This window comes from Orbicella faveolata, unplaced genomic scaffold (assembly GCF_042242905.1).
Source record: "Orbicella faveolata isolate gen_17 unplaced genomic scaffold, um_ofav_v1 contig_27, whole genome shotgun sequence".
Classification (NCBI taxonomy): Eukaryota; Metazoa; Cnidaria; class Anthozoa; order Scleractinia; family Merulinidae; genus Orbicella; species Orbicella faveolata.
The window spans coordinates 3,949,838-3,976,855 of NW_028301555.1; the positions used below are offsets into that span (position 1 = coordinate 3,949,838).

General features: G+C 41.1%; 4 protein-coding genes across 4 annotated transcripts in view; 2 read left to right on the forward strand and 2 right to left on the reverse strand.

Moving 5' to 3' along the window:
- Positions 1–555: 555 nt before the first annotated feature.
- On the reverse strand, positions 556–4,083 carry LOC110053368 (cytochrome P450 3A24-like). Its single transcript, XM_089296984.1, has 2 exons — positions 3,296–4,083; positions 556–1,683 (listed from the first exon to the last, which is right to left on the reverse strand). Exons 1-2 carry the CDS (start codon positions 3,798–3,800, stop codon positions 707–709), a joined length of 1,482 nt encoding a protein of 493 aa, XP_089153110.1. The 5' UTR covers positions 3,801–4,083; the 3' UTR covers positions 556–706.
- A 2,118-nt stretch (positions 4,084–6,201) lies between these two features.
- Positions 6,202–7,686, forward strand: LOC110053372 (histidine N-acetyltransferase-like). The gene has a single exon (XM_020759594.2). The coding sequence runs from the start codon at positions 6,445–6,447 to the stop codon at positions 7,366–7,368; it is 924 nt and encodes a 307-aa protein (XP_020615253.2). The 5' UTR covers positions 6,202–6,444; the 3' UTR covers positions 7,369–7,686.
- A 368-nt stretch (positions 7,687–8,054) lies between these two features.
- LOC110053361 (uncharacterized) lies at positions 8,055–9,929 on the forward strand. Its single transcript, XM_089297157.1, has one exon. The coding sequence runs from the start codon at positions 8,486–8,488 to the stop codon at positions 9,170–9,172; it is 687 nt and encodes a 228-aa protein (XP_089153283.1). The 5' UTR covers positions 8,055–8,485; the 3' UTR covers positions 9,173–9,929.
- Positions 9,930–10,398: 469 nt separating this feature from the next.
- LOC110053369 (eIF-2-alpha kinase GCN2-like) overlaps positions 10,399–27,018 on the reverse strand; it is a 28,702-nt gene continuing 12,082 nt past the window's right edge. Inside the window, exons 12-20 of the mRNA XM_020759590.2 lie at positions 23,313–23,413; positions 22,551–22,839; positions 21,942–22,075; positions 21,095–21,485; positions 19,650–19,862; positions 18,858–19,223; positions 16,655–18,184; positions 15,858–16,169; positions 10,399–13,891 (exon numbers count right to left, since the gene is read on the reverse strand). Coding sequence (XP_020615249.2) covers positions 13,664–13,891; positions 15,858–16,169; positions 16,655–18,184; positions 18,858–19,223; positions 19,650–19,862; positions 21,095–21,485; positions 21,942–22,075; positions 22,551–22,839; positions 23,313–23,413 — 3,564 coding nt within the window. The 3' untranslated portion in view covers positions 10,399–13,663. The remainder of the gene's footprint in view (positions 13,892–15,857; positions 16,170–16,654; positions 18,185–18,857; positions 19,224–19,649; positions 19,863–21,094; positions 21,486–21,941; positions 22,076–22,550; positions 22,840–23,312; positions 23,414–27,018) is intronic.

The window sequence follows — 27,018 nt, forward strand, 5'->3', positions numbered from 1 at the left end:
ATTACATTTCTCTGAGTTTCAAGGAAGAGAACGTTTGAACAATAGAAATGTATTATGCATGTCTGCACTCGACCTTTTGAATCCTGCGTAAGAAATAATAACAATAATAATGATAATAATAATAATAATAATGATGATGATGATGATGATAATAATAATAATAACGTAACACATGTAGTGCGGGGAATGTCACGCTTTTTGATACGGAATCGTTATTAGTACAAACACCAGTTTAACTTAATTTTCGTTTTAATAAAGGGGATTTGATAATTAACCCATACGCCCTAGTTTTACGCTTAAAATAGCAAGGAAAATGAGAAGGATTTTACCACTGTACTTGGTCGCACGTCCTCTACTAACTTTAACATCTACGTTAGCTTTGGTGATCACGCAGAAGCGTTACCACCGGGTTGTGTGTGTGTGTGCGGGGGGAGGGCACCTACCTTTTAGGGGTTAAAAAGCGGTTTTAATATCTCTTGGGGTGTACAGCCTCAGGTGGTCCTCAGCGGGATCTTTCACAGTACCTGAGCGCCCCCCCCCCCCCCCGCCCTCTTTATTAGTTTTGGAGTTTAGAAAATGTTGACGTCACGTGAAAACGATGCATTTGACAATTGAATATTTGTGTGGGATACCACTAATGTCATCGGCTCGTGTCTATTAACGCAAATGAGTATCTCACACAAGTACCCTTTGGGTACCTATTTTTCTAGATGGTACAAACTCTGACTAGCACGCCATCTTTTGCCGTCAGCGTGAAGCCCGCATAGATATCCAAAGGTACTTGTGTTTCGGGAGACCTTTCAAATTTGTACTTCATCAGGATTCTCATCAGAACAATCTTGATCTCCATCAGGGCGAACCTCATAGCAATGCAGCTTCTGGGCCCGCCACCAAACGGTAGGAACTGGAAGGCATGGCGGGCGTCCTTGTCGGGACCGCGGAATCTCTCGGGATCAAACTTCTCCGGGTCGGGCCACGCATCAGGGTCATGATGCATTGCATAAGTAGCAAACACAATCTCTGTTCCAGCAGGAATGTGCATTCCATTCAGGTCATGATCTTCAGAACATTCGCGGTTGATCATTGGTATCGTCGGACACAACCGCAGAGTCTCCTTAATGACGTAATCAAGGTAATCGATACTCTTGGCCACATCGTACAAAGACTCGTCGGCATTGGAATCCATGGCCTCTTTAATGTGCTTCCTCAGCTTTTCTTGCACATCTGGATTCATCGCCAGGAAGTAAACAGTGAAGCTCAACGTGTTGCCTGTTGTATCGGAGCCAGCCAATAGGAAAAGCACTGATTGGGCCACGATCTCCTCATCGGTAAGTCTGCCGACATTCCCTGTGGTCTTCTCATCATGGGCATTGATCATAAGTTGAAGCAGATCTTTCCGTCCTGTGGCACCCTGCTCACGTCGGGTTTTGATGACATGTTGCGCTAAGTCTCGAAAATAGTTCAGGCTCCCTCGGAGACGTGCCAACAACTCAACGATTGTGCCGGCGACTGGAAGGCGAGCTAAGCGTCGGACGATTGGCGGAACTTGAAAAAATCTCTTTGCGTTCTCCAGCATTTCGATGTTCTCTCCCACTTGAATGTTCGCGTCCACACCAAAAGCCGTCGATAAAATCAGTTCCAGTGTTAGCTTGCTGAGCCATTCCTGCATATCCACATTGTGGTCTGCAAGAGATGTACGTTTCAAGGGATTATGAGGACCACTTTAGACATTATGGTTCCAACTTGTAACAACTAACTCATGCAACAAGCGGAGGCTCCTTGCTATAACATTTTACCCGAGCAACTCACAACCCTGCTTGGAATACGCAACACTGTTAACAACTATAAATTTAGAAGCATAATAGTGAAGTTGGTAGAAATAGCGCAAGGTATAGGGGCCCCGTCGTATGGAATGCTATCCCTAAATTAAGTCATCAGGGACGCTTCATCCTTGCCGCCTTTTATATAAAGGAAGACTTAAAAAATGCGTCCAGGTCTCTCGATCATATCCAATTTGAAAAAGAGGCTTGTTTATGAATGAGTGAAAAGTCTTTTTCAAAAGATCACGCACAGCATACGTGTGACTTTACAATCAATAATAAATTAAGCTAAAAACCAGTCATACGTATCACAAAGTTATGATAAGTTAAAACAGATATTAAATGAATCTAAAAAGACATCTATTTACAAAAGCCCGTTTAAACCGTTCAGTTTTCACTCTAGGGAGTATGAAGTCATGACCCATATCTCTAAGAGTCCTGTTACGTTTAGGTGGAAGCAAGTTATACAATATATGACCTGTGTCATCAGTGGTTCTCTTAAACAGAGCACTGCATGTCCCTATTCTTTATAACATCAGATATCAGAATGATCTTATTTGTATAGCCAACTCGATGGGCTCGCCTAATGAAGGTGCCAATTCAATCTAGATGTTTGCCTTTAAAAACAGAGCCGACACTTCTAATCCATACAGAAATAGTGACATCATACAAAGATTCGAAGAGTTTTCTGAGCTGATCTTTAGATTTCCTTTTTTTTGTATAAATATTAGGTTAGTTAAATTTTATGGCAGGTCCACACCAACCCTAAGGTTGCCATATTCTGCCCCCACCTGCCCTAGCAATGTATGTATGAATGTACTATTTCCATAGTGTTTCTTTTACATGAATGTACGTTTTCGGTTGAGTAATTTTAGTAGACCTCTTCGGTCCTAAGGTCCATGTAAATGATGTAGTCTTTTAGTGAATGGAAACTCTGAACATTCTTATTTTTCTGCCGATCTTAAGCTGGAAATATTCTTGTGAATATTCTTAAATTATGGCGTATGACGTTTCTGTTCTCGAATGTATTTTTGCCAGCCATGGCCAGCCTGCAGGCGTTATATAACTAAAGCCTGTTGATGCACATAACTTCTTGTAGAAATGTTGGTAGCATCGAACATATGGCAGCTAGGGTTGTTTTTGTTGCTTTTTGGCTAGTGTTGCCGCTAGAGAAGGGCGGATTTTTTTTACGATTTAGTTAAAAACATATAACTGGATTATATTTACATATTTTCACCGCACAAAATTATATTCTTTTCAAAATCTTTGCCTCGGGATATTCTTAAAACATTCTTAAAATTTCGCAAATTTTAGCCTCGAAATTCTTCTGATAAAACGTATTCTTAAAAAAAAAGAAAAAGTACGTGTATTATCTCTCCCCCATAGTATCTCAGGCAATGCCTAACACCTCAGCTAGGTTATTTATGACTAAATTCAATTCGTTTCGAGCAGACTGAAAAAAATTCATTACTCACGTGAATCAGCAACATTTTCAAGTTTCTCCACGAGCGTGTCACAACACTTCTCGATCAATGGCACCATCAACTTCATTTTTCCCGCGCTAAACGTGGGCGTTAGTATGTTACGGATTCTCTTCCACGTTTCGTCCTTTGCCTCCAAGAGGTTGAGAGGAAAGCGTGTTCTTTGTACAATGAAATGATTGCGGAACTTGTGAAAGTCCCTTGTCATTATCTGCTTTGCTAATTCTGGTTCAGTAATGACAAGCGTTGGCTGAGTACCCAGACAGATAGCGAACATTTTGCCGTACTTCATAACGTAGTCTACACACAGCAGATGCAGTCCGTTATATTTCCTTAGATGTAAAAAGCTTCCCAGGAATGGAAGAGGTTTGGGACCAGGGACGTTGAGTTTCTTTAGGTCGGCGAAGCCTCGCGTTCCATACCAGTAGAGGAACAACATCACGAAGAGTAACAGCGACGCGATGCCTGTAGGATAAGCCAGGGATTCTAAAGACAACATTTGCCCTGGCGGCTTTTGAGCAGGTGATGAAGTAAGACGGTATAAGCGCGTTTTTCCCCAGGAGTTGACGGATGTAAGAGTTTGAGTGTTCAGGGCTAGAGCATTGAAATTCGTCTTGCTTGAGTAAGCCTGTTTTCAGTAAGTGAAGTTGAATAACTAAGCTTGCTTCTGATTAAAATATGTTCAAGACCGCTCAGCCCCCGAAATGATCCTCAACCCTGAAATGATCCCCAAATCGACCCTGAAATGATGCCCAAATCGACCCCGAAATGATCCCTAAATCGACCCCCAAATGGCCCCAACCTTGAAATGATCCCCAAATCGACCCCGAAATGGCCCCAACCCTGAAATGATCCCCAAATCGACCCCGAAATGATCCCGCCTGAAATGATCCGGTTCGGTCGGTCGGGCGGGCGGGCGGGCGGGCGGGCGGGCGGGCGGGCGGGCGGGCCCTTTGGTCCTCAAGTTTAAAATTTTTGCGGGGATTGGATGTCCCCAGAACCCCCTTAAAGGGGACCGTCTTAGTGCGATACGTGTATCGAACCCCTCTCCAAAATCCTGTATGCAGGGGCGGATCCAGACCTTTAGCTAAGGGGGCCTGGGGCCAGGGTTTTGGTTTGCTTGCCCTGCCAGCTTTTCTTCCCTCTGTGATTTTTTCTTTTTTTACCCAAAATAAGGGAGGGAGGCGGGGGGAGGGGGCCCTAGATCGGCCACTGGTATCCGCCCTAGCCTTGGAGCTTTTTGAGGGGTGAATTAAGTATGAACCAGAACCCAATGTGCATGTTCCGACTCTTTTTTGGCTCAACGGTTTCTTTGAAGGTCTGCATCACCTTCATTTTTGTTTCTGTCCATGAGTTAAAAAAAAAAAAAAAAAAAAAAAAAAAAAACCAGACGTGTACAACTGAATAAAATGTCGTAATTAAAAAAATCACTCACTCTTCCCCATAGCGCCGGCTGGCGCATGCGGAAAGGGCCGCAACAATTGAAAAATGTGTCTGGTTTATAATATATGAAACCAAGAGAAAAGAGAAAATGAGGAACAGCATTTTCTCTTGATGAAACATATAAGATAAGGAGGAAAAGGATTTATTGGGCAAAGTGATAAAAGACAAACCCTAATCTCCACATTCTCAAGTCTCCCTGCCGCATCACACCCTGCCTTTTTTTTTTTTTTTTTTTGCTCTCGCTGTAATTTGTGCGCGGCTAGGATGTGAAAAAAAATGCTCTTCGTACCGGAACGCTTGCTACTTACGCTGAGAGTTGTTCAAGTATCTGGGTTGGAAAAAGGGCTCGATTGTGTATTACGATAAACGGGTATCTTGTTCAATTTTCGGATGGTGTGGACTTGGCTGCAAGCTGTAAGCAGCAAAGACGTCAAAATTACTGGGAAGACATTGAACGATCGCCACGAAAACAAAACAAAACAAAACAACAACAACAACAACAACAAAAACAAAAACCCTCTGGGACCCAGGGTAGTAGATTATTCACTTTAAAGGACAGTTTCACGGTTCGACGCATGTGCAAACTGTGACGTAGCCCTGCCCAATTCCATTGTCTATAAACCAATCAGATGTGAGTACATAACTCGTTCGTCGGGTCCCTGCTTCGGCCCGTACAACAATGTTCGATGTTCAATTTTAAATTCGCCATTTTCTGTCTAAATCCGTTTATATCTTCCGTAAAATTCGGACACCAGTCATTCTGCTAGCCTTCGTGTAGCCGTGTAGCTACTCAAAGGCTATCATTACGCTTTCAACAAACTATAATCTGTAATTTCTGAAATATAGCTTGTTGATACGAAAACGAAAATGTACTTTATGCGTGGGGTCGGAACATGCCAAATGAATTCTAATGAGAAATCTCACCTATATCGTCATGTTTTCGCGACTGACCATGAAATTTTCCCCAAGAGTCATTCGCATGCTTCCGATTGTTTTATAAACAATGAAACTGAATAATTAATATCATGTAATGTTGTAGCTTGCACATGCGCCGAGCCGTGAAACCCTCCCTTTAAAATAATTCATTACAGAAACTGCCACAGCTGTAGCTATAATTTTGAGAGGACAGACGACCAGTTTAGTGCTGATGTTACTTGTTTAACTCAATAGTATCGAGTTAAACCAGAGGGTGAGGAAGATTGCGTGACGAACCCAAAGAGCGTCTGACGTAAGCAGCTAATTAATGCAAAAGTTTTGTACTACTGTATAATGTATGTCGATAAACTGTTGATTTTCCTTTTCAATGTTATTATATTTTCTTTAGTTTATATATGTAATACCATGTATTGTTATGGAAACACCTTAATAAATTGTTGTTTTTGATGTTAACGTGAAACTTCCAGTAATATTATGTGACAGTTTACATGTAATTGTGTGACAATATATCATATTTTTAGTTGCGCGATTCAGGGCAACTCGGAATAATAGAAATCGGAAGTGCGTGCTTGTTCAGTCGATGTCATCAGAACATGTAAGCTGTGATCAAAGCAAATGTCTAGAGAAGGTTGTAAGACAATCAAATTAGGTTTCGGTAAGCTTTCAGGAGTGCCGCACGTTTAGTAATTTTAGTGCACAGAAGACAAGCACTGCGATCTTCAAAACTTGTGAAGTTTGCGAAGCGTGTGAGAATATAGTCGATTATGAACCTAGAGCTGACTTTTCGTCTCGCCAGACCGACTGACTTCGACGAAATCCTGAAATTGTCAGAAGGCATCTACCATGGACACGACTATCTTCCACCGACATACCATACGTGGATGACGATGGACAAAGTTGCTGTTATGCTCGCTCATTCTGGCGACAAGCTCGTGGGTTTGGTTGCGAGTTCCGTTGTCGATGACGAACGGACATCCATCCGCCGAGCAGGACGGACTTTGCCGGAGTTTCGCGGACAAGGTATTTTTAGTCAGCTATCACAAGCAATGAACGAGTTCGTACGAAGACATTATCCGAGCGTGTGTCGCGAACGATTCACAACTTTAGAGAATTATCCTTCTGTGACCAAACTTGCGCAGTTGGACATTTTGAGTTCTTGCGTCATAAGGAAGACCGCTCTTCAATTGCATCACTTTTCCACAAGTACAAAATCCATCCAGATCGAGGCTTGCACGAAAGAATATCTATGCGATGTTATTTTCTCTAGCTCTGGGGCACAGAAATTGTTCCCAGACAACGTGATCATCCTGGATTTTTTCCCTATCGAGCCCTCACGAACAAATATCGATTACTTGCAGCAAGAAAGGGATCTGTACTTTGCCGTCGAGAAATGTAGCGATGGTGATTGTCCAAGATCAGTCAGCTTCGGGGTATTGTCGCGAACAGTAAATTGTATGCACTGGTATGTGACCGTTTACACTAGTGATCCAAAGCTTTACGAAGCTCATCTTTTACATCAACTTAAACGAGCCCGTGAAGTTATCGATGGCGATTTCGTATTCCGCACTTTTCAAGACGAGAATTTGACACAACACGGAAGAAGAGTGCTGCAGAAAGAGTTACAGCTGGAACTGGAAGAAGGGATGTCCAAAAAATCCATGAAGCTGTACGAAAACAAATTTGATTAACGGGGCTGAGCAGGCAATTTTAGACGAAAAAAAATAATTTATCAGGCTCGAAAGACCGTACTCGTAAAAACAGAACAAAATCACACTTACTTGGCGCAAATTTCAAATAGACACTGAACATTTAAAATTCAGCATTCTTTATTAATTTGATTCCGGCCGGTTTGTTGTCATTGTATTTGCACCACAGTGAGATATATCACATTTATGTACCTTTCATAAGTTTATTTTTAGAAAAGGATGTAACGCGTTTTGTTTGCATAATCAAGAATTTATTTTTTACCTAGTAATGGTAAATAAAAACATGATTTTAAAACTGAATGATGTGTGTGATGTTCAAGGTCCATTCATATTGTGTGACAGTTTCATTGTGTGACAGTATATCCTATTTTTAAATTGCGTGATTCAGGTCTAGAGACCGGAAGTGCGTGGCGGACGGTTTCAACCAGGATTTCTCCATTTTCCGTTCAAACAAAAAATAAACCTCACCGCTCGATTTATCATGCAGAATTTAGAAAATATGCGAACCTCCGTTAGAAACCGTTGCAAACTCATAAAAATATGGGATTCCCACTTGGCAATTTTTTCAAAGAAATGTATGTTCTCTCGCCCCTGGTACATTCGTTCGAACCCATTCATATTTAAGTCTTTCGTCCTATAGGTTCATTTTCATGCAAATCAACTCATTTTCATACCGGAAAGGTTTCGCCTGAAGACTCGTTTTGAAACAGAGGAACAAGGTAATTCAGCAATGGCCTATTCAACTTCAATAAGCTCGAGAAATTCTCTCGAAAGAAAAATATATCTTTTGATTTCTTCAGAATAAGATAAAAGGTATTAAGGTAATTGGACCAAAAGGTCTATTTTTATCGCCCGTGTGTGTTTGGCGATACAAGTTTCCTTCGCTCCAAAAAAGAAGAAGAAGATGTTAGTTTGGCCTTACGACAGGAAAATTATCGTCACAAGGAGGAAGAGATAAGACCCTGGTACCGAGTTTGCAATTGTGGCTGGCACAGGCGGGTTTTCAACGTTCTTTAATGACGTAGATTGGAAAATAACTGTGAAATTTATAAAGGAACGGAAGTTTCTTTAATTATTTTTCGTGGATTTTAGTGAAATCATGGGTCTGCCTGACAAATACTTCGTTTGCAGCAAAACGAGAGTTCTAATCGGCGTTGTTGTGGCTATCGTGATATTGATTGTCGGTCTTGCTATAGGCTTGAACGTCAAGAAGTACCAAGCCGAGAAAAATCTGCCATACGCCACGGAGAAATGGGAGCTGCCAACTGAGTATCGCGCCCGAAGACCCAAAGGTATCGATATCTACAAAGACATGCTGTATTTGACTCCTAGCGGAGATGAAATCGGTCACGCAAGAAAATGTGTCTCCTGTACCTGGAGTGTGTATATGTTGAACGAGGACGAAGAGATAGCGGTTGTGATTAAGAAGAAGATTTGGAGTTGGACAGACAAGTACGATATTGAAGAACAGTGGAAAACCAACTCGACTAGTTACAGGATCGAATACAGTTGGAGCGGTTCAGGAATTACCAAAGAGGTTTATGTCATCAAGAATTCCGATGGCGACGAAATTGCCCGCACTGATCGTTTCCGATTGGAGTTCGGCAAAACGATCAAGTTGAAAGATTCTAAGACTGATTCAACGTTGGGAGTCATCGAAAGACCAGCATTCCAGTTGTATCCGACATGGGAAATAACTGTGACCAACAAAAACGTTGTCCCGACCTACATGTTTGGCGCCATTGCAACGATAACTACATTGAAAGAAGATGAAGACAATAATTGATAGAGTAATTGTATGACGTTACATAGTATACCCATGACTTGGGCTTTACTAAAGTAATTTTGAAACATACTAGAACAAGTTTTTCCAACGATTTTGACAATTTTGTAAAATGAATTTTCGTAGGTAGTTTTATAAGCATTTGGCGAATCGAAATACCCCTGAGGGGGTGGCTGCTAAGGACCGTTATGACGATGTCACGCTATTCAGATTTTTTCAGTCAAACGAAACTTAAACCTCGCCACTCGATTAGTCATGCGGAAGTTAGTAGATATGCGGGGTTTCGTAAGAATATGCTGCAAACTTATGAAAATATATGACACTGACCATGCTAAGTTTTACAAAATGTGTGAAAAACGCGAAAAATTGTTGGTTGAGTGACATTGTCAATAAGTACATTGGGGTGGGAAATTTGACAGCATATGAGAGGGGTAGGGAGGGGGTACTTGAAGTTTTCTCAAAATCTTTTTTAATGTTCCAGCCTGAAAAGAAGGGCCTTTGCTCAACAGCCCTGTGCTGTGATTTGTTAAAAGGTAAATAATCATATAATTTTGCCTGTGAAAATTTATCTGTAATATATTTTAATTCAAAGTGGGCCATTGAGGGTAATTTTCTCCCTAATATTATTTTAGCAATAGCAGAAGGATTCACTCCATTAATGGTTTTGCAGGAACAAATTACACCCAATGTGAATGATGTAAAAAGCTATATGGATAAATAAATAAATAAATGAAATGGCCTTGAAGGCTGGTTTTGGAAAGGGCGATGGCCTCATGTTCAATTCGCTTGAATCTGAATTGAATCTGAAATTGGTCTGGGTTCAAGCCCTGACTGGGGACATTGTGATTTCTTCTTGGGCAAGACAAGACTAGCATCCCATCCTGGGGGGAGTAGAAATATTCCTAGTTGCTTCATGCTACTGAAACCGGGATAAGTGCTAACCTGATTGGCCGTTTGGCCTGTATGGACACTGTGCCTTCTTCATTGGGGTAAGGGAAATTTGGGGTTGGCTCCCACAACCTAGTGCCATGGGAAGGAGGTCGATCCAGTGTCTGATTGGATGCTATTTCCATGTGAAAATTCAAAACTGAGCAAAACAAATCAGACTCCTCTACATGGATCCCGGTGGACCTATGTCCTCATCTTGGACAGTCCTCAAGCGGGAAGAATTGAGCAAGGAGAAAACAGGCACTTCTCCTTTGTCTTGTAATTGATGGCAGCTTACTATCTGTTGCTGAAAATTACTGTTCTTTATTTTGATCTCCTGTGGATAACAATGAATTGCTTCAGAAATTGCCACAGCGGCAGGATACTACTTTGGAGAATTTACTTTCTTTTTTTTTTTTGCTACGCAAAAATACAGGTAAGAATATGACAACGTTTGCCTTAGTTATATATTAATCTTTAGTTACAAACATTTAAAGAGTCTTTTATTTGAGTGTGACCCAAATAATGTGACTTAATAAGTATTGTGTGACCCACAATAGCTATAGGTTTTTTTTTTTTTTTTTAGTATTTTCTTCTAATTTAACTTGTTTTTGTTATGTCCCCGTATTAGTAGGGGAGTTTTTCCCCAGCTAGGTGGTTGATGACATTCTTAAACATAGGCACGCAAGGCGTGCAAGAGTAATTTTTTTTGTGAACTATAAGTCTCGGAGATAGGCGCATTCATGGAACTGTTTACAGTAATGATTTGGTTGATTTGACAAGTTTTTTTGGTTGCGATGTACAGCAAGAAAGAAACTGGGAGTTTATGATGTACATAAGATGTTACATCGGTAATGGTAAGATAACTAAATAGTAAGCCATAAAATGTTTGACTGAATAAACTACAGTAATCTGACACGTCTCCAGATTAATGTAGATACCGTCTTATTTTCTAACAGGCAATTTTATTCGTTCTTTGATACAACCCACACTGTGATTGGTCTGACACGCGCACATGCATAACTCCCTCACTCACCGATCACGTAGCCCTTCCCCCGGGGGGAGGGGACTCCCTTATATGGGCTATATAGGTCTGTGCGGCCCCGAAGGGTATGGTTTTTCAGCCGTTTTGGTTATAAATAGGGTATCGATTTTAGCTGATTTTGGCCATTTTGGTCATAAATAGGGTACGGTTTTTGCACTCTAGCCTTGATATGGGTATGCTTTAAGAAGAAGCCACTTTTTCATTATTATCGAAAAGAAAATCAACAAAAGCCCTTCACAAATTTATATATTTACGGTAATTTAACATTGGTTTGAACTAGGGAGCTAATTATAACGCAGGTCTGAAACAGGGTTTTGATTTGAGGGTCAGGTCGTAAATAGGGTTTCGAATTTTTGGTCAGGTCATAAATAGGGTAAGGAATATCGCAGATTTTGGTCATAAATAGGGTAAGAGTTTTGGGAAGCGGGCCGCACACCCCCAACCAATTTTTCTGGGAGTACCCCCTCGGGAGCCCTTCCAGCCCCCAAGAGGAATTTTTGCTCAAAAATACTCAGGTTAAGAGAACTTTTCGCATTTTATACGAGTCGTAAGTTTACCCTTTTTACACAACACAACGCAACAATACTACTTCACCGAAAATTGAAAGAAAGAGAAAAAAAACTCTCTGACACGTTGAAAGTCTGATTTAATTAAATTGCACTTTAACTTGGTGCCACACAGTCTTCAAAGAACATTTGAACAGTTTTCATACTTTTTACCTTTAAAAATATCGGACTGAAAAGAATGTCATAAAATGCCCATCAAATAAAAATATTAAACTGCTACTGCAGAGACGTAAAAACACTCTAGAAATGAAAGCTTCTTTTTTGTTTAACCTGGGAACAATAGCCGATAACTTGTAAGCCCTAATTGAATTTACTCCCATATGAAAAACAAAAGTGTCGAGTTACCATTTGTAACTAAAAATAGTAAACATCTCGTGGGAACAAGTGGTGACGATTCGTCAGCTCTAATTGAATTTACTACCTTGTGAAAAACAAGAGTGTCAAATTACCCATTGTAACTAAAAAATAAAAATATCTCGTTATATTTGCATGCAATAAGAACAAAACAATCGTTACCTGCACTTACTATTGTAAACGTTAGAACTGCTTCAAATCTAAATAGTCTCGTCTCCTCTAAACAATGTCTTAAGAACTAGAACCGACGATTCGTGACCTCTAATTGAATTAACTCCTTGTGAAAAACAAAAGTATCAAGTTACCCTTTGTAATTAAAAATAAAAATATCTCGTGCCATTTACCTACTACTCATGAACTACTTCAAAACTCAAGACTCATCTCGTTCATAACTAGCCACCATTACACTGAAAATTATGCACTCTAAAACAACCCAATGTACGTATGTAACTGTCACACACCCCTCCAAACCGGACTAAAAATCACAAACCGGCAACATACACGTCACTCTTTATTTTTCAATTACCAAAGTCCTTGTGTTTATACATACCTTGTGTTTCCCACGTACCATTTACCTTTACAACAAGAAATTTGATTAGCTGTTCATAGTAGATCCAATCTGATTGGTGTGACATACATACATCTCTCACTCACTCACTCACTCACTCACTCACTCACTCACTCACTCACCCATTGACCCGTCCATAACATACCCGACGCGCCGACTAAGAGGTATTTTTTTTAACGAAAAAATAACTCAATAAAGTCTCTATCTATCTATCCAGGGAATGTAACAAAAGACCCAAAAAACGACTTCACTGACTCTTACATGAGAAAGACTAAAACATCATATTTCTTCCCTTAGAAAAGGATTTTAAACATTTCATCTTTAAAATTCTACTCAAAGACAACTGTTTACATTCACTTAGGAGAGATGTGTGCCCAAAGAAAGACCCCAGTAAGCATTGTGTGACCAGACAATCTCATGTGACCTAATTAACGACTATGAAGACTCTTACAAAAACATTCCTTTCCTTAGAAAAACATTTAAAACATTTTGTACTTTACAGTGTATACAGAACATGTGCAACTGGTTACATGCACCTAGGAGAGTTGTGTGACTCAGAGAATACGACCTTAATGAGCATTGTGTGACCAGACAATCTTGCGTTGCCTAAAAAACGACAACGAAGGCTCTTACAAAAAAAATGTTCCTTCCCTTAGAAAAAGATTATAAACATTTCGTATTTTACACTGATACAGAACAACATGTCACATGTACCTGGAAGAGTTGTGTGACTCAAAGAACCCGACCTTAGTAAGCGTTGTGTGACCAGACAATCTGGTGTGACCTAATTACGACTACAAAGACTTAATTGTAGCAAACGGTATGTGACCAGACAATCTCGTGTAACCCAATAACCGACTACGAAGACTCTTACAAAAATCTTCCTTACCTTAGAAAAAGATTTCAAACAATTCGCATTTTGCACTGTACACGGAAAAACTGGTCACATGCACCTTGAAGAGTTGTGTGACTCAAAGAACACGACCTTTTGACTTAATTAACGACTACAAATATCTACAAAAATACTCTTTCCTTTAGAAAAAGATTTTAAACATTTCATCTTTTACACTGTACACAAAAACAACTGGTACTTTCTTAGACACTTTCAAATCCCTGATATCGTCGCAAACACGTCCAATGTATTTCTTGTAGCGAGGGTTTTTGTCAGCAATAGTTGCCACGCTCGCGTCAAAGGCATCTTCGTTAGAATCCAGATCCAGAATAGCTGCCATGCTGCGTAGAACAGAACCTGGTAGGTCAACCTAAAGAACAAAAGAAACAAGGTTAGAGAAAAAAGGCTAGTGTTTTTATCTTGTTTTTGAGAAGCTAACTGTTTCGCACCCAGCCGAGTTCGCACCTTCCAAGTTCACACCTCATCTAAACTCATCATAAACTTTCAATTTCGAGTTCACCCCTACCTTTTTTGGTTTTTCGAGTTCGCTCCCAAATTTTGTCTGCGATCAAAAATTTAAAACGCTCCTGAGTATGAACTAAGTAGGGTAGGGTAGGAGAGGGTAGGAGAGGGTAGGGTAGGGTAGGGTAGGGTAGGGTAGGGTAGGGTAGGGTAGGGTAGGGTAGGGTAGGGTAGGGTAGGGTAGGGTAGGGTAGAATAGGGTAGAATAGGATAGGATAGGATAGGTTAGGTTAGGTTAGGTTAGGATACGTCCAGTAATAAAGTTAAACAAAGCCTGCTGATCGATCGGTCGACCTTGAAAGATTGACGGCTTTTACGCTTGGTAAGTAATAACTTTATTTAAGTGTCAAATGTATTTAGCACTGTTGTGCTAATTGAAGACACTTTAACCAAATATCGCTAATAGAACACAAATTATTAAGAATCCCAACCGGTGGGAGGCCGACCAGTTGGTTATTTACACAACGCGGTCGAGGAGTTGAACTCTGGGCTACCGAGAACAAATCCAAATAGCGGTAGGCTGGAGGTATGAAATGTCTTAAAAACTTTTTTATTGCAAGTATGAATAAGAAGTTATTTCATGGCTTAATTTTCATGTTCGAATTCAAAGTGTGAGTTCGCTTCGTTTGCAAGTCTGAGTTAGTCGAAGCGACCGGTTACATCACATGCTTGACTTGAACATCCTAACGAACATCCATTCACATAGATAGTTGGATATTCTTTAATAATAAAAACAGGATATGGAATGATTCAAGATGCGGAAGTCAGATACTGACGTAGGAGCGAACTCGATCGAGTCAAGTCGATGTGGCTGCGAACTACGTGGGTGCCAAACCTCCAGCTACCAAGCTAAAACGCACACCTGGATCGAAAAATAATCGAAAACAATTATTACAGTTTGTAGAGGAGTCTGCAGCAAACGACCTGAACTCATCAAAAGGTGGCGCGGACTTGCGATGGAGAGGATGGACGTAAGCTGGACAAAAATGAAATTACAAGGACCACGTAAAATTTGTCTCGGATCACGTGTCTTTCTATGAGTAGCAGATGCAAATGAATCGCACTGTTTCACCTTTGTATATCGTTCTTTGTATTTTAGAATAGAATGGTATTGTATCTTGTTTTTTTGGTAACGATATGACTCCACTAAGTTTAAAACAACTACGAAAGAGTCGGAAAATGCGGAAGAATTGTACGAGAAAACGTTCCAAAAAGAGGCGTGCGAAAGCAAATAATGGGCTAGGTCACAAGAAGGGTAACGATTATCAAATCCTCGATGCATATACTGTACAAAGCTGCCATTGACGGTTAGCTATTGTCCTCACCTATGGCTTGAAACTGGCGCATTTCGGAAATTTGAAACTTTCGTAATAACTAACGGCAGTTTTGGCAGAGACTGCCGGCGAGCGCGCGGTACACTACGATTATCAGTTGAGTAGGGCGCGACGGAGCTGTGGTGACGAAGGCCTTAAAATTACGTTGTTGTCACGGGTAACTTTCCTCGTTTCCAATGGTAACAATATCAACAGCCGTGCGTCGCTTTGCTGCTAATGACGTCAAACGCCGATAAGTTGCCACTGGCAACGAAGCCAGTTGCCCGTGCCCAACAACACAATTTTAACGTTTGAACTTCCGTCATGCCTAACTCAACTGAGAATCGTAGTTTTTCACCTCTGTAAATCACCTGGCTACTCTAATGCAGTGGATTAGATTAAACCAGACTTTAAAGAGCTTGAATTGCTGGTAGCAGTGGTAGATCAAAACGTTACGACAAACGAACAGAACTGAATAAATTAAAACGGTTTTATACTAACCCCGATCACTTCAACGGCGCTTTTCGCATTGATGTGAGTCAGGGAAGGTTTTATCCTGGACATCATTAAACTCTCGTATCTCTTCTTAGTGTTCCACGCCATCTTCTCCTGTGTTTTAAACGAGACCTTCATTTCTGGGGCAAACGTAGAAGTTGGCTCGTTACCGCTCTGTGTCCCTGTTCCTTTGTTACTAAGGGGTGCAGAGGACTCAGCGGTTTCAGGCCTTGTGGAGAGCTTCCCTTGAAGATGGTCCACAAGGTCCTTTATCTGGACTCGAGATTCGACAATCTTTTCTTTGTCTAAAGAGCGCACCTATAAGTAAAAGGAAAGCAGCTGACTGACTGACTAATCTAAATTACATGGAGCAAAAAAGCAAACAAACACACAAACAAGCAAAGAAAGACAACAAATCGCAGGTACAAATTGAGGAGTTTTGAGTTTAACAATTTCACGCACCCAAAGACGGTTTGTTGAAGATTTAGTGCAGAAATCATTTTTCTATTACTCTATGAACAGGCTCCCTTTAAGATTCTAGGGCTAGGGCTAGCTATGGACAAGATGCTTTCCCGCGTTAAGCAGCTGGAAGGGCCAGGTTTGGGAAATATTTTACCGCGCTTCCCACCAGTTACACATTCTCGCGCGCTTGCCACTGTTTGAGTGTTCTGCCACCGAACCGCCATTTTTTTTCCTCTTACATCTGCTGCCAAGTAATTCTGTAATTAAAATACCTCTTAAGTACTCCAGGAATCCAACTGAAAGACAAATAAACCAAAATAAACTTCATTTATTTGACTTACCCTGACACTGCCTGTTTCTTGTTCTTTTAAAACCACCATATGTTGAATTCCTCCTTGCTTACAAAACTCCTGCAGTTCCTCTAGAGGAATCATGTCCTTAGAATCATAACAAATTGTTGCCCGGATCCCAGCCTTCCACAAATCACGCGCGATACGCATGCGCTCAGCCAACATAGGATTGTGTCCCGCAGAACACACAAAGACGTCATAGGCGCTGGGAATCGTGTCCTCTTCGTCCTCCAGAACAGCTGCGACTATTTTCTCGATGGCGATACTCACACCCACCGCACCAGGGGAGGGGTGAGTAGCTTCTGCTCCTCGACGGAAGTGACTTATCAGCTTGTCGTATCGACCACCCGCGGCGAGAATGTCAACACCACCTCGCTTCCGCTTCCGTTTGTTCGCAGCCACAAACTGAAAAATCAACCCCGAGAAATGATTGAAGTTGTACACCATGGAAGTATCAACGACCACGGGTAAATCGATTCCAAACGCTTCAACGTGCGACGCGATCTCTTCGAGATCGTGAAACGACTGGCGCGCAGCCTGGCCGACCCAAGTTTTTCGCTTCATGGTCCCGATTAGGTGCTCTCGCAACTTTTTTACAGGGCCTTCAAAGTCCAAAAAGTCATACAGCGCAGTAGCTGTGTGTTCGCTGAGCTGCAAGCTCTCGACGAACGCGTGGATTTGAACATTTCTGTCTTTTTCGCTGCGAATCTCTTGAAGAATCGCCAGTAATTCCAACTGTCTCTCGTCCGAGATGCCCACGGAAGCCAAATAACATTTCATCAGAGCAGCGTGATTCACTCTGATGTAGTAATTACGAGAATTCAGCGACGGAAACTCTCGGATAATCTCGGCCACCGACAGAAGCACCTCGGCGTCGGGAACGAGGTTTTCCGGTGTACCGGTCACGATATCAAAGACGCATTCGTACAATTCTTTGGGATGCGAACCCAGAATTCGCTTATCACGGTACACGCAGCCGATGTCAAACCTCTTCATGTGCACAATGCCGTTTCGCGCGACATAACGCGCGAACGGTACCCTGAGATCGTACGGAAGCGTGACAAGCGTGCCACTGTGATCCATAACATTAACCGCAAGTTCCAGCTGCTCAAATAGCTTCGTGCGAGGCACGAGCAACGACGTCCTCAACCGCAACGCGCCGTGTCGCAGGAAAACGGACTTCACGTTTTCGTGAACCATTTGCTGCGCAAGGATCGCGCATGGAGATACCTGCCCAGCGTAGACGTCAATATCGTACGTAACGTCCTTGACTGACGAGACATGTTGAGAGAACATGGCTTTCATCAGTCGCTGGTAGCGAGTAGAGTTTGTTGATGCAAGCGTGTGTTTAAGTACCTCGTCCAACTGGCCGTCTTCGATCTTGGGGGGTATGTACTGGCTTTGAAGGAGCTCTTGGGAGGTGGGACGCTCCTCGGGGTTGTGCTTGAGAAGCCATTTGAGGACGATCGTTTCTTTCGCGAGGCGCTTGTGGTCAAACTCTCCCGGGAAAATGATTCGTTCCTGAAATGAAATGAAAGAAAAAAAAAAAAACCCATGAACTAATTTATAATTGAGAGAAAACTTTGGATTTAAATAAAAATAAAACAGAAACTATGCGTAGATAGATACAAATCGAGATAACCTAAATTGAAGTTCTACAGAGAATCAGGCACGAACAGCAATCTCAGGACTGAACAGTTAGACTACATTGTACAGTACCACATGAAAGTTCTGCTCAATAGCTTTCATTTGAATGGTCACACACCAGGGTTTCATCCACAGACTTAAAAGTTATAACCACTTTATATAGCATAATAAACAGTACCACACGAAAGTACTGCTCAATAGCTTTCATTTGAATGGTCACACACCAGGGTTTCATCCACAGACTTAAAAGTTAGAATCACCTTGTACAGCATAATAAACAGTACCACATGAAAGTACTGCTCAATAGCTTTCATTTGAATGGTCACACACTAGGGTTTCATCCACAGACTTAAGCTGGTCTTCGGGTTAATGGGGAGATTTTGATCACAATGCAGAAATGATATAACCTCAAACTGAACGATCTCTTACAACAGAGCATTTTTCTGACCCTCGGGGCTATATTCTTGTCCCAAACAATAAAACTGTCATCCTTTGATGCAAATACCAGCATGGCCGCCGCGAGGAAGCTCATTATGCAACAACATACCGTTCGAAGGTTGCCTAAAACTTTAACTCTCTCCATCGAGGTCGTCAGAGGCTTGTAACACATCTCGAAGAAGATAATCCCTAAGCTATACAGGTCAACCTTTTGACTGTATTTCACTCGTACGCCGGGGCGGTTACCCAGCTCCGGTGCCACATACAACGCCGTGCCGACTTTACCCGTCATGCTTTCTTTGGTGGTCGAGCTGCTCTTGGAAGACTGGGTCTTGTCAACTGAATCTGGTAAATCAGGGCCCATGCCTCCTCGTGTCATACCGTGCGTGGTTGCGAGGCCAAAGTCGCCGATTTTGATGCGGCCGTGAGAATCTAGAAACAAGTTAACGGGCTTGAGGTCTCGATGAATGATGCCCTATTTCAAAAGTTGAAAACAAAGTCAAAAAATTATTAAGGTATTTCAGGAGTAGCCAATCATTTGAAATTCCATAACAAAATGGTCGAGTTGAGATAGCTTCCTACTACGTCCAAGTCAGATTATGCAAGTGAAAATTGAATTGTGCATGCCACCAACCTACTTGTTCTGTTTAAAGGAGCTCAGTCATTGCATTTTGAGTTATTTTGGCAACGTAAAAAATTACCTTTCAATTGAAGCAAACCCGAAAATAGTGGTTTATTAAGATAGAAAAACACCAAAGAGATAACAATAAACTATAAAGGAACAAGGATAGTTAAGGATGGAAAAGATTATCACGGATTACGAAAGAAGAACTTGAAAGATTTAGGCTAAACCTTTCAAGATGCGCAAACCGTGACGTAACTCCTTCAACGCTAAAATCACCTGCGTGTGAATATGGGCCAGTCCCTCAACGATCTCTCTAAAGAGCCTCCACACTCGGTCCTTATCCTGATGCAAACCCTCATCAATAAGGTTCCTCAAGGTGCTTTTCTCGCAGTATTCCATCTGGATGTACAAATACTGCAGTCCTACGTTTTCCGTACTGGACTCGGTTCCAGTCTCTTGCCATTCCACTCCGTCGTCAGAATCATCCGACTGAGGAGAGACAAGAAGAATTATCATTCAATACATTTTTTCTTTCTTTTCATTGGCCGAGAGCCCACCACGTGACCTGCAAAATAACTGCTCACAAATAATGGTCTGCTCATTCTTAATACCGTCTAAATGTGTTTTGCTTCAAATAATATTCTGCTCATGTGTAATTGTAATCACACACTTGAGAGAAAAATGGCCGATCGCTTCCCTAAGCTGTCAGAGAGTGATTTAAATATGAAAAAACTTGTTGATCGAATGATAAAACAATTATTGAACTCGGGTATCGCAAACTAAACATCGTTATTTGTCAGTGTCTTGATCTGCTCGCCACTGACAAACAACGGTATTTTGCTCAACCTCGTCTAATAGTTGTTAACTGTTTGTTCTCTTGTAGTTCCAAGTTCAAAATGTGACTTTTCCCGATTTACTATGAAACATTTCTACTGCATGGAGAAACAAGAGGTTAGACAATTGGTAATTCAAAAATTAACCATGCCAACGTAATGGGGGACGACATACTAGGCAATTTTACACGTTAATCGCTGCGATTCGTGCCCGTTTTTCCCCAGAGATACTGATCAAAGGAGCTCAGTCACGGTATTCTGAAATATTTCGGCCACGTACAAAACTACCTTTAAATTGAAGGAAACCTGAAATAATAGTTAACTAAGATAAAAAAAAAAACACTAAAGAGATAAAGAAAAAAAAGGATGGTTAAGAATGGAGGAGATTAACACGAATTATAAACGTCGAACTTGAAATTTAGGCTTAAGTTTAAAATATGCACAAACTGTGACATAGCTCCTTTAAATATCTTTGGAAAACTCGCGACATTCGTGGCAATAGGTGCATCTTTGCTGGCGTCTCTGTTTACATTTTTCCTCATTAACATACGACTTAGCGCAGGAAAGGCATCACGCTAGCCACGAATTGACTCATTGAATTGGTTTAGAATTGGTGAAATTTTTGTCAACTTGGATGTAATATTCGAGTAGAAATTGGCTTTCAAAAGCTGCAAAATTTCTGGGTGGAAAAAGCGCTAATGAGCTGATACATTCTTTGCAAAATTTTAGGTATTAAATCCGCGGCTCAAATTCCTTGGGACAGTTAATCGTGCTGTGCCCTTTCAATATTCAGAACTCATGTTTCTGTAGCTAATGAGGCACATATTGTAAACAAAGATCCCACAGAAATTTAATGTCACACGTTAACTCTAGCCGCAATAGCTATACCTCCGTATCCAATAGGTCTCCAAACTGAAGAACAGATTCATCAGCATTTCCCATAAACACCACACCTTCAGACGATTCCGATTTACTGCTAAAAAATGAGACGCTGTGACTCTTAGATGAGGCGGTTTTGCTTGGGCTACGAAACGATTCCTGCGATCCACTGGACGACGAGTCCGCTCCATTCTGATCTGGTTCCTCGCCTTCTTGCCACCAAGAATCTTCTACATTGTTTTCATTACTTCTTACGCTCGGTGCTTCGATCTGGTTTAGCTTTAGGAGGCTGTCTTCACAAGATACAGCAGAAGGGAGGTTTTGGGCGGCTTTGTCATCTACTGATTGAGTTTTCTCGCCTTCTTGTTCTTCGGCGTTTTCGATCCAAGAGTTGTAGTACCTACGAGCAAAAGACCAAACTAACGTTATTAACAAATCAAGTCGGAGTCCTTTACGCAAAACAGTCCCAAAATACCCAATATAACTAGTATGCGTCCTGTAGGGCAGGAAAAAAAGATCTAGCGCAAAATATCGAATGATTCCACAGAGGAAGCAGGGCTAATAAAGTAACCGTACCCTTTAAATAATTCATTACAAATATAATTAATTACTAATCATAATTATAATAAATCAAAAATTAATGACCTAATTAAGTATAACAAATTATTAATTAAGTCATTAATTATCATCAATTAATTATTATAATTAATGAATAATAATTACAACCAAAAAAAGTCAAAACTGTGGAAGGATTATACGAATAACAAACAGTTCGAAACTTAGAGCGGCAAGGGGCATTTCTGTGACTTAAGTACTTGTCCCTCTCTCAGTAGGGTCCTAAGACAAAGCCGCTGACCTGACAACATTCTCGTGATTAAGGCGGGAAATCAGCTGCACTTCGCGCATGATCCTCTTGGTGAACTGGGAACTGTTGGGGTTGAGAGGAATCCGTTTCACAGCGTACAAGCCGTTGTCAAGTTTATTGCGCACCTAGTGCAAAAGGAATCAAAGGAAAACACATTAGTGAGGGCAGAGCCTGGGTTTGCACAATACGTGAAAACTCATCAAAAATCAACCTGGTTCCCAGGGTCTCTCTTCCCGCCCTCTGGAGAGACCTTGGGAATGAGGTTCATCAAAAGCGGAAAACGCACACCTATCAGTATAGAAGGGCCTCAAAGGAGCTATGTCACAGTGCATCTTGAAATGTTTAGCCTAAATTTCTCAAGTTCTTCGTTTGTAATCCGTGTTAATCTTCTCTATCCTTAACCATCCTTGTTCCGTTTTGGTTTATTCTCTTATGTTTTGTGTTTTGCAATCTTAAACTATTATTTTCAGGTTTCCTTCAATTTAAAGGCAATTTTCTAGGTGGGAAAAATAACTAAAAAACGGTGACTGAGCTCCTTTAAACTTTTGGGCTGATCACTCCCGTTTTCGTTCCTTTAATAACAACAAAAAGTGCACCAACCTTAATGACATTGCCAAAGCCTCCCTTGCCAAGAAACTGCAGCTCTTCAAACTCGCACTTGACGCGAGATTTCCCAGGAACACCCGAAAAAAATGAAAAGTCGGGCACAGGCTCCTCACGCTCTGGCTGGTCAACTAGGAATGATGGCCCGTCATCCCCTACGATACCATTGTTTCTGACTGCGTCTTGATGGCCATTTGGCAAGCCATTGGAAATAACTGGAGTTATGAAGGAGTGTTCCAGTAATTGAGAAGCGGACCACCGATTTCTTTCGTCAGCCTTTAGGCAACTGTGGAAGATATTAACAACTAGGAAATGACTATTTCGCACTCACTTAATGTGGATCTATGGGAGACGCGATGGAAACGAATGAAAACGGATGGAAACGGAGACGCGATGGAAACGGCGTTGGAAACCGGATCGAGTGGCTTGGGTTCGAGTGGCCTGGGTTCGAGTGGCCGGGTTCGAGTTGCCTGGGTTCGAGTCTTGGCCATAGTGCACATCGCGAGAAAAAGCCAAAATTGTTATGACTCAAAAGAAGAGTGCGCCCAAATTAAAAACGGAGCCACCTTGAAACGGTAAGACTTCTTACGTACTTTATCAAACCATTTAAATTTCGAAATGTTCTACTAACAAATGAACGAACGAGCGAACGAACGAACGAACGAACGAACGAACGAACGAACGAACGAACGAACGAACGCACGAACGAACGAACGAACGAACGAACGAACGAACGGAACGAACGAACGAAACACTTACTTTGAAAGGAAGTCACGTAATTCTGATGGCAAAGAAGTCGGTATTTCCTTCACGTCTCCTGTGATCACTTCTCCAAGAGCCAAAGAAAGCACAAGTAGACCCTACACACAAAAAACTTCCATTACTTAGCTACACAGCATATAATAACTGTATAGTTTAATCCCACCACCAAACTGAGAACCTAATACATATACATCTCTTTCTTATTATAACCACGTGCAAGGACCATACTGGAAGTGCATCGTCCTTTGGTCTTGGTCCCTTGCGGCTCGAACGCATCGAGATCCGTGCAGAATTCACTTGCAATAATAGCAACAGCACTGCAGTGGCTTTCATTGGCGAGGGAAACAGACTACGACATCAATCTTCGTGAGAGTGTCCGCGAGAGGAGTTAAATTCAAAGTATGTCTTGCATCTTAGTCAAAATTCTTTAACTCAGGACATTGTCTCGATACATGACTAAAGGCAAAATAACTTAAATCAGCCAAGTAGTATACTCTATTCTCAGTTGAATATAAGATCTTAAGGTTACAGTATACCTTCAGATCGGCAATTTTCTTCAAATTTGGATTTTTGGTTCAAAGTAATGATCGAAGAGTAATCTCTAATTTCTGAAAACAAAATTGAAAAAAACTCAATATTGGCGGAGAAATGGAGGTTTTACGTTACGGCCGGAAGTAAAAGTTCCCTCTTGATTGACAGCCCTATAACGTGTACGCAATCAACCAAGACTACTTTCGCGGGAATATATGGATACCACGAATTGGCTGGCTATTCAGATCCAAGCATTTTTCGTATTAGATGTAATTCTAGTAAGTTATAAGTAAACATGGGCCACGGAAAACATTGTTTACTACTTCGAAAAAGCGAAGAACGAATGAAAACACATCAATGAGTGAAGAAGCGAAAGTTGGCCTCGCGGATGAAGCTATAGCTATCGTATCAAGCGGGCGAAAAGATCGAGTCAAGAGTACAGAAAGATTCTGTAAAAATTTGGGAACTCGACAGCTATAACAGCGATGTTTACATTGACTCTTTTGTTGAGTCCGATACTGATGAATCGCCCAACTCATTGAGATCCATTGGAATATTATCCATGCACATTTGCTCCGCCGCGCTTTCTTTTGTTCAGTTTGTTCTCGTCGCCCAGCCACTCTAGCGTTCGTATCCTTTTTCGTCTTCCCCATTTTGCCAGACCAGCTTCAAGAAAAACCGAGCTACAGAAAAATTATCTCTCCGCCTTGAGCGCATTGCGAAACATAAGGGTTTTTTCGAGATTCACGCGTAAATTTAACCGCGAGTTAATGGTAGTAAATTTTCCAAGCGCTGATTGGCTCAGTGATCTGAGAACCCAGTTGAAGGCGTTTGTGGGCGGAGTTTGTTTGCGAAGCAAGAGATTTTTCTTAGCGCTGTTTTCTCGAATAAATTTTTTCGCTTGAAGCAGACACTTTAAAGAGTTACAACTCAAAGGGGATTTGTTTGATTGCCCTCAAATTTGGACAGTAGCTAGATTAACATATAAAAAACAAAAACGTGTCTGCGAATTGTTTATTTCGACATATTTTTTCTCCGAGAGCAATTTTTGTACGATCACTTCACATTTTTTAAATCCTATTTTGAAAATGTTCTGTAACTTTTTACTGCAATTGAATGTGGCAAAACGCAGACACGCTTTTTTAGCGCTTTTTGTCCTGAAACCGAGGAAAAAAATAAATTGGCGAAAAACAAAATTCGCTTTGACTTGTAGCTTCCAAAAGGTGATTAGGACGTTCGCATTTAGTGGCCGTAAAAAAATCGGCACTTCATTTTATTTCAAAATTTTTGGTATGGTTTGATAGCCAGCTCTATAAGCTTTAATTTGATATAGGGGTTTAGGTATCTACATCTTAAACCGGACGCGCTACATCGCTTGGACGTGAGACACCCCTGAAGGTATACGGTAACCTTAAGAGCAGCTTCGCCTAAATATCAACTAGACTTGGAAATAGCGAAAAAATCGAATTTCTTCAAACTCGCCCAGAATGAAGCCCTACGGGCACTAGTTACAAAAATATCGTTTTAAGTTCGATAAATCAAAAATTATTTTTTTCCGCAATTTTTTCGTTTCGATGCCCCAAATCGGCCAAAATCCATCGAAAATGAGCGGCATATTCAGAGGCTCGTAAACTCAAAAGTAAAAATCTTCATTACAAACTGATTGCACGTCGTATTTGTACTTCCTTTTTTGTCTATTTAGAGCTAAATAGATCGTGATTTGATTAGAACTTAAATATTTGACGAATTTTCTAAATTAACGACCCAAGACAGCTTTACAAGAGGTCTACATTTAGCCTATTTTCAAATGCTAAAAAGGCGTTCTGGTACACGGCTTTCCCCAAAACGACTAGTTTGGTGTGAAAGAGCATTCTTTCTTCTTCAAATTAGTGAAATAAAATTTTTGGGTAAATAAAATCGCGAGCGCTGAGATAGCGAACTAAATGCAGCACTTCTTCCTGAAAACGTGACCTTTGGCCCGAGCGTAACGAAACCGATTACTGCAAGAAAACCCGGAAGAAAAGCAAACGCTTCGTTATTTTGAAACAATTTCTCGTGATATCTCTCCGAAACCATGATTGCAAGAAACTATTTCCAGATATGAAATCTTACAGGGTCAAAAAAGGAGCTAAAGGGCGCATCTTGACACAATAACTTTGTTTGCTGAGAATTGAAGTCAATGACCGTTAACGAATTCCAGTGAAATTTGCAAACTTGAAGTATGTTAGCCGATACTTACCTGAATATTTATATTAATAGAAGAGTCGTCTTCTTGGATTAACCTTCAAAAGAAGCAGGATCCAGATTTGAAAACCTCTAAAAGAAGAAATGTTTAATGTTCCGTGACCTGCCCGCTGCTATAAATTAGCTTAAATTCCATGCACATGCCGACCGCATGTTTGTCGTAAAACCAACTGAACTCCACTGACAGTTTCCATGGGCAACCCCAAAATAAACAATCTCCAAAAATGTACAGTGAAATTGGCTGTCTTCATGAACAGTTAGAAGCTCGGGTCAAGTTCCATTACCTTTTAAAAGTGCTTGATTCTACTTTGTTCACTCAGTAGTTACTGTCACGTTCGAATACTGCGTAGTATCGGTCACGCCAAAACACTGCAGACCGTGCAGACTGAGTAAGTTTCCCATACAAAGTCTTGTACGCGTTTGTCTATTGAATCAAAAGTCAATTCTGCGCTTGTGCAGCCTGTGGATAAATGACAGACTTTCAGATATATTCAACACTATTTTGTAACTAGACCCAAAAAAGGAGTCACAATGAAAAGCCCAAACAAGTGTCTGCAGTAACACAGCGGTCAAACGTCTGCGCATGTGCGAGCAATGGAGCAACTAAAAGGTGGCCAAAATATTTTCATGACACTGTTCTTTTCATGGGTCATCGGTATCCTATAAATGACATTTTCTTCGTTATTTATATATTTGTTTATGTTTTAGCCGGTACAACGAGAAATGACTGAGCTAACAGAATGAGCTAACAGAATAACTTGAGAGTTAAAAATTGTTCTACCTTCTGCTTGTTGCAGGTCTTTCTTTTCCGTGGTATGAATTTTCCGTGCTCCTTGAATTTTTTGTCCGCCTCGACTTTGCATTAAGTGCACCAGTTTTTTCCAGGTTTGTAGTTTAGAAAAGCTTTTCCCACCTGGTCAAAGACCAG

Excerpts from the sequence above, each read along its gene's own strand:
- LOC110053368 (XM_089296984.1), bottom strand. The coding sequence starts at position 3,800 with ATGTTGTCTTTAGAATCCCTGGCTTATCCTACAGGCATCGCGTCGCTG. Across the intron at positions 1,684-3,295 it reads TGAAAATGTTGCTGATTCAC|ACCACAATGTGGATATGCAG; the intron begins GTGAGTAATGAA and ends CATCTCTTGCAG.
- LOC110053372 (XM_020759594.2), top strand. The coding sequence starts at position 6,445 with ATGAACCTAGAGCTGACTTTTCGTCTCGCCAGACCGACTGACTTCGAC.
- LOC110053361 (XM_089297157.1), top strand. The coding sequence starts at position 8,486 with ATGGGTCTGCCTGACAAATACTTCGTTTGCAGCAAAACGAGAGTTCTA.